At 35.6% G+C, this 7960-nt stretch overlaps 1 protein-coding gene across 1 annotated transcript; it reads right to left on the reverse strand.

The window, feature by feature from the left end:
- Positions 1 to 2207: 2207 nt before the first annotated feature.
- Positions 2208 to 7222, reverse strand: sob (sister of odd and bowl). Its single transcript, XM_053754954.1, has 2 exons — positions 6032 to 7222; positions 2208 to 3366 (listed from the first exon to the last, which is right to left on the reverse strand). Exons 1-2 carry the CDS (start codon positions 7060 to 7062, stop codon positions 2991 to 2993), a joined length of 1407 nt encoding a protein of 468 aa, XP_053610929.1. The 5' UTR covers positions 7063 to 7222; the 3' UTR covers positions 2208 to 2990.
- Between the last annotated feature and the right edge of the window lie 738 nt (positions 7223 to 7960).

Genomic DNA, 7960 nt, shown 5'->3' on the forward strand with positions numbered 1-7960 from the left:
TAGCAAAATGACCACGTTTATTACAATTGTAACAGATAAATCTATGACCTGAAGTACTTGCATTTCTCACGGAACTAGGTTTATCATTCTCTTTTACTTGTTTCAAATTTTTCTTCGAGGTTAGCAAAGCAGTATCATCTTTCATATCTTTCAGTAGACTTGCTTCTTCGTCAATCAAACGTGACGTTAGGTTTTGGATCGTCTGATTATCTGGATCAAGTGATAACCATGCTTGGCGCAGAGAACGATATGTAGATGGTAATGTGCTCAAAATTTTAGTTATCACTGCCGTATCACTTAATTTCTCACCACATTCTCTAAGCTGTTTGGCTAACCCTTCTACTTTTGAAACATGCTGTGCCATTGTATCACCCGAACAATAGGAATATTGGTAGAATTTCTCATGCACCATCATTTTATTGAATTCCGACTTATGCTCATATAAAATTTCTAATTTACTCATAACTTCCTTCGCAGTTTCGCAGTTTTCTATCAGAGATATCTGATTCAGGTCCATTGACGAGGTCAAAATAAACATAGCCATACCGTCATCTTTGTTCCATTGCACTTGCGCTGCAGTTGCAGTTGGTTTTGGAGTTTCAATATTCAAGCCTTTTGCTCTCAAGGCGCACTTGACCTGGAACTTCCATTGCTTGAAATTTCTACCATCAAACTTCTCAATTTTCATTGAATTTGACACTTCCATTTTGAATTGCGATCTTCACTTTCTTTGGAAAAATTTTTCCCGGAAAATATTTCCTTTCTTCTGCTCTTTACTCAATATCTATTCCCTTGATCGGCTTTTCTGGGCCCATAACCACTTAAATTACTTCAATTGGGCAGTGGTTAAGGGAATAAAATTAAAGATATGTTGTAAGAATTCTCAAAAGATCGTTTTTTTTATTATTGGTTGCTAAGCACCAAAGCCATAGTCTTTTTAAATTTATTTTTTAATAATCAATAAAATCCATCTGTTGTATTACTGGAAGTGCGGAGATGGCATAAAGAAAGATCGATACCTGCTGGCAGCGCCATCTGTTAATAATTTTGAGAATAATATGATGCAATAGTATTCATTTTGAGTCAAAGCTAAAAAAGAAGGATAGACTTTAGAAGGTTATTTATAGATGAAAATAAAAAAATATATATTTCAAAATTACTACGAGCGCTGCGGCGTCATGGCCGTAAATGAAACCTGAAATAGACTATATGAAAATTTTAAACGTAAATATAAAAAAACTCTAACTTAACTTTTAAACCACTATGGATTCAATTGCGAGTATACCTGTTCAAATATGATCTTAATATGAAATATATTGGATAAAACTATAATGTCCTTTTTGTCACTTGAGGTTATCGAAGAAAAGGGTGCGATGAAGTTTGTTGTGTCGGCGTCGCTTCTTCTTCACTTGCGCTTTAGAAGTCGGCCGTAGATTTCGCTTTAAGTAAATTTTAGACATGTTAAGTTCAATAAAATATTTTGTTTACGTAGCAGTAACACCTTTTAACTCAATAATTGAGACAACTTTTAAATACAACTTTATCCTTTAAGATAAGGGTTTAAAGATTTGCATGCCGATAACGCTTACTGGCTTAGAAAGAAACCGGAAAATTCCTTAAGTGAGAGAAGGATCTATAGTCATGTAACTGAAGGCCATCTTAGAGAGGCTGAGATCCAGAAATAGCAACCGTCTGTTTGCCCCTTGCCTATAAAAAGTAGATATTTTCATTTTTGATTGTACTTAAGTTTTAGATGCATATGATGTAATCAGCGACTTACCAAAAAGTTCTGACGCTCCAAAAGTACCAAAAAGCTCCATTACGACCTTTAAACGGGGGATCCTAACATTTTTCAATTTGCAGCGCATTTATTAAAAAGTAGAATTAAGTTTTAAGTGTTTGGTCTCGAAATAATGCTTGCGAAGGTACGATCTTAGTGTGATTTTCGCGCTATATTAGCCTTAAGAATAATCAAGCCATGTTGGTGTTGAAAATCAAGGCTAGAAAAGAAAAAGAAGGGTAATAAACGTGTGAAAACAGACAGCATCAAATCACGTCTTCGTCTCCTACGGGGTAAACAATGCCAAGAGTTTACAAAACTCGAAGGTCAGAATTAGCTATGTGGCGGTGATATGAAAGCAGATAAAATCACTTTACCAACATTGCTTCATGAAGCTGATCAATGGTATTAAATAAAAGAAAAGGAATAAAGATTTCATCATATTTATTGTAATACTCAATAATTTCTTAATAGGATTTATATAAACATTGACAAACAAGTTATAAAAAACACGGTCATCTAAGGACAGGGGAAGACTTATATACATACAACAAAATAAGTATTACGAAAATACATATTTATACAATCTATCAATCAATCAATCACTCAATCAATCAATCTTAAAAATATTGGACGGCTGGGAAATATTGACTATAACATAGTTTTTATTTACATGTAAAAATGAGATCAGATAATTTACAAGATTCAGAAGGAAATTAAACTAAACATCTTAACTAGAATATGTCACGACACAACATTTTTAAAAAGTGAAAAGTCATGACCTTTTGTCGTTATCAAAATCGCTGAAATATTTTCATTAATATTGTTTACATTTCATGCACGAATAGGTATATGTTACTGAGAAATGATATACTTAGAATAAAATCTATCATAGTCACATCTCAATTTATTATTCGAGAATAATTACAGTGCAATTTGAACATCCTACTCATTAACAAAGTAACTCTTTCAAAAAAATACCATCCAAATTCAAATAAGGTAGATTTTGCTAAAAAGATAACTTTCCTTTTGTTTTAGATTCAAATTTTTTTTGACAACTAGAAGTAGATAATAAAAAATATATCAAGTCTTTGACCATATAAACCATATTATTTTAACTAGTTTCATCTTACATCTATAAGGCATCATTGTAAGAATGTAATCAGTCTTTTAAAACACTGTACACTATTTCACACAACTCTTCATTCAGCTAGTTCTCATCTTCCGTATCTAAATTATCAATAGGAAAGTTAGGATTCAGTAAGGGGCTCTTCCCATTGCTTCCGCTAGGAGAAGTGTTTACTGACGCTATGCCAACAAGGTTATGCGTTAAACTATGGCGTCTCAAGTCACAGTTTCTCCTAAAAACTTTCCCACAGGAAGAGCAGTTATATGGCTTTATATCGGTGTGAGTTAAAAGGTGGGTCTTCAGGTTTGACCTTTGGTTGAAACTTCTACTGCAAACGGGACACTTGTGTGGGGACTCTTCCATGTGGAGGATTTTGTGGACAGCTAATGTTCTTGATTGACAGAAACCTTTGCCGCATTCCATACACTTGAATGGCTTCTCCTTAGAATGGATGTATCTGGAAATAAAAACTCAGTTAGACATCTGCTATCATATTGTTTTGGGCAAATATTATGCGTTAAATTTTTGAGTTGCTTTGTGTGCCAGCCGCCATAAGGTCCCTTTTGATTTGGACGGCCACATATATGAATATCATTAAGCTAATATCTCACGATGAAATGAGTAAGAAATAAAGATAGCAAAGAAACGTTATGTTATTTTAATTATTGCTTGAATAATAACACAATAATTATTACACGTGGGATGCTGAAGATGTACAATAAATACATCATATCTTCAGGCGCCGAAACACAGCCGTAGCGTGTATACACCTTGTGCAAAAACAGGCGGGAAGCAAACATGAGCCCGGGGGTTATTGGTAATAAATTGGCATACACTCATCTTTTTATTACCAATATCATTAATTTACACCACGCAGACATCAACAAATGTAATGTTCTTGGAGTAAAAGTAAACTCAGAAATGTAATTTGATCGTAAAGTTGGTGGTCGTAATGTTGTGAGCGGAGATATGGTTCCTGTTATCATGAATCGTTTCATCGACATTGTGATCCAGTTACAGTTTTTCTATAAGTTGAATATATAAAGACGGTAATAAGTTGAGCGAACAGGAACACTTTTAAATAATCGCTAAATAGAAAGTATTTCATAAGTTAAATAAATAACTGTTACAATTGAAACATAAATCAAAAAAAATATCAAATATCTAACCAAAACGAAGATTTCAAATTAAATTTAGACGTACAACGTGCAATTAACACGAAGCAATATGTAATCAATAATAACGCATAACAAGAAAACCGGCAATCGAATACACGGGTTGAGGAAATTATCTCTGTAAGTATCGATAAACAAACAGATTCTGAGAGAAAATTACGACGTGTTCCACGTAACGTAATACCTGTAATAATCGTCGATATAAGTTAGATCGGTGACGATAAGGAGGTGTACAAGATGATGAATGAAAGAATAATTCAATATAAAACGCGAGATGATGACTGTGATTAGGCTTGAGCACACCCAACGAAGCGTATCGTGACATGAGCGCAGGCGCTGCGCTAGGCCTAATTGAACACGGCAGCAATTATAAATTGAACTTGTAAAATATAAATTACACATCGTTTATTTTCTGTGGTTTTATAACTCAGAAACAAATCGCAAAATATGAATCAATTTAAATACTTTTCTCTTTAGTTACAAATAAATTTGATATAATCATCGACTCTTCGGATAAAAAATTCTAAAGCTTGAATTTCGATCTTGTTCATGTGAGGGATTATCGTGTTTTTTTGCCGTCCATATTAATCCTCACGTCAGGATCACCACGTGCTTTGTTAAAACCCGTCGAACGCCTGCCCCGGTCCATTATAATGTATCGTGTCAACGGACATCGATTGAACATCGACAGGTCCGGCCCGGTCGGGTTAACCCTCCAGCGCCTACACAAAATTTATTTTATTGCCGAAGAGATACGGTGATTTGAGAAGAAATCGCCGAGAGACAGGTGTTAAAAATTCAACACCTTTTACTCTTTTTTGGTTCTCGAACCCAAAGTAAAGCAATAGATTAACTGATATTATGACTTGTTGTAATGCTATTATCAAATTTATTGTTTTTGAGATAGCTTCGTCGCTTGTTTAGAGATTAGACTTTATTTTATAATGTAATCTTATAGAATTCGAAGTATAGATATACTTCGAATATGTCAGTTCAGGTTTTTTGCATGACTTAAAATATTGTGTGATGTAAAAGATACGCAGGGATTTATATGGTATTCGATGAAGACACAAGAACAAAAATGAAAATTCAAAATTAAAACATCGCATGTTCTCGGATTAGCGGCGGTTTTGTGAAATAATTTACGAGCGTGACGAACGACTTGTCGATACCATCTGCCCGGTCCATACTTAACCCTTTTTGTTTTAAATATTTTTCCTTCACCGCCATTATTCAAAAGATGTTCATAACGTTTCGCGCTGAGTCCCAAGGACCGGAATCTTTTATTGATATCGAAAAATGAGAATCGTGGAGCCGTTGAATTTACCAAGACATTTACTTTTATCTTATAATAAAAGGGACGGGCAATCTGATCCCGACATTCATGGTAACGAAACAATATTAATCACCACAATTGATTTACTTATTTAGGGTTAAGGTGTGAAGATAATGTTGGAGATAACGACCCAACTATGCCCACGATGACATTTAGAGTTATTTTGGAGTAATTCCGATTTCAGGAAAGCTATTTCTCTACGATGTCTCTATTTCACATTTAATTATCGAATTAATCGTATATTTTATATATTTACGTTATTATTACTATGTTATGTCCTATAAACTTAACAAAATTTACATATAATTCCGCTAATGTCAGTGATTTTATACTAATATTTCAACACCTGTTGCGATGAAATCCAGTACCTGTTTTTCTGTTACCTACAATATTGCCTTGAATTTATCCATGCATAAAATTCCTAATAGAAAATACACCTGTCGGACTTATTAATTTATGAATATTTAGTAAATATGTATATTATAATTATGATCTCGTCAAGCAAATAGATATTTAATACAATAATTATCATTATCACTTTCCCATTGACCTCGGAGGTCAGAAAATGATTAGTTTCAATCAAAACTTTGAATATGTGAATAATGATTTACCTGTGGTCTCTCAGGTGATCTTGCCGTCGGAACGCTTTCCCGCAAATGTCACACGAATACGGCCTTTCATCTGTATGTGTCCTTTCATGTATCAGCAAATTGTAGGATTTTGTGAATTGCCGATTACAAAATTTGCATATAAACTGTTTTTTTGTTCTAGGACCACTTCCAGCGGTTTTCTGCTTATTTGATATACTACTTCCAGTGGATGATGTAGAGCTATTAGTCGATTTTGATGAATTGGACGCTTGAGGCGACAAGGGTGCTTGCGGTGAGTTCCCATTCATTTGTTGTTGATACATTGCATTCATTAGCAGACTCGGATATCCATTATCTAAATTTGGTGAATTATAACCGTAACTTTTTGATGTTGACTCCAAATGTTGTTCTAATGTAAATTCATCTTCATTATCAAGTAAAGCTAAGTCTTCCTCCACTTCTTCTGACAGGTCGACATCTTCTATTGCATCTGATAATGGATATTCTTCGGGAGTCTTAGGAGAAAGTTCTTTAGTGCTTTCTGTTGCATCGATTTCACTTATTTTCGCACTTGCCGTAGCTATTCTCAGTATATCTTGTTTTGACGAGTTATTATCGGATGTTGCCGGTGGGCTCGAAGTGTTTACTGATGTAAGACGTTGTAAAGTCAAATAAGATTCCAATGCTTGCAAGTTTAGCGCTGCAGCGGCAGCGGAATTCGATGGCAACAAAGCAGCTTGTTGTAGGGAATTCATCATTGCATTTTGCAACGAAATAACTACGCCTTGCAGCGATCGTTGCAACATGTTTTCTTGTAACAACGCAGCGGAGGCTATTGATAAATTGAAGTTAGTAGATGTAGATGAACTAGAGCTCTTACTTGCATTCGACTTTGCATCCGTATGCGGGGACGGTGGGTCAGCTGCTAGTATACTGTTCATGTCCGTAGTTTTGGTGTCTTGTATTTGCAGATTGTTCTTCAGTTTGATGATAGCACTCTCCAAGGAGTTGAGGGTCGATTTACTTGCTCGCGACGAACTTTGTTCTTGCATGTTGAGATGTTCTTCTGTTATAACATGAGCACTTGGAGCACGTGTCGGTGAGAGGAGGAGCGGCGGGGGTCGTTATCGCGTGCGCGTGCGCCTTGAGAAGGCACGCGTAGATGCGGCGTGCGAGACGGCTGTGTGGCGCGGCGCGACTGAGCCGCCGGCTAACCGGCGTCCGCCCCGCCCCCACTTCGTCCCTCATCCCGCCTCACAAAAGCTCTCTATTTTAGGCAACTCTTTGTACGCAGTAATGGTCACCTCACGCAGCCCTAACGACAGACACGTCCATGAGAACAGCGTTGCGCCAGATTTTGAAGCTGTACCTTTTGAAGTGTAATGAGATACTGAATGGAATAGACTACGATGGGAAAACAATGTGCGATCGGACTTGTTTTGTCAGTGGGTCACGCACGCTCTTCGTGCCCGGCCAGTAGATATGGGTTATATTGGAAACGTATCCTAAACGAAGCTTAAATGGTTATGATAGACAGATACTAGTAGTGTTTGTTTTAGAAGTCAACTGTTTTATAGCGTCGTTCACTTGTCAATAACCAATAATTCACAGAAAGTGATGCTTTTATAAAAACTAAATGCATTCAGTTAGGTATAATTTAGTCAAAAACGTTAAGTAGGTACTTGAGTAAATTATAACTAAATATTAATACCCTTACTGGATTTTACGTCAAATTATACGAAAATTTGAATACGTAATTTTGTAACATCTAATCTAATAAAATAAGAAATACCATACGCTGAAAACCACATACATGAATAACATAGTAATCCGAATCAGTCGGGCATCTAAAGGTTCGGTTAAGTCCTAGGTCATAAAAGTAGCCTCTAAAATCACTTTTTGGGATGAAGTTTATGTTTGAATGATGGGTGAGGACATTAAAATTATAAG

The sequence above is a fragment of the Plodia interpunctella genome, chromosome 14 (assembly GCF_027563975.2).
Source record: "Plodia interpunctella isolate USDA-ARS_2022_Savannah chromosome 14, ilPloInte3.2, whole genome shotgun sequence".
Taxonomy (NCBI): Eukaryota; Metazoa; Arthropoda; class Insecta; order Lepidoptera; family Pyralidae; genus Plodia; species Plodia interpunctella.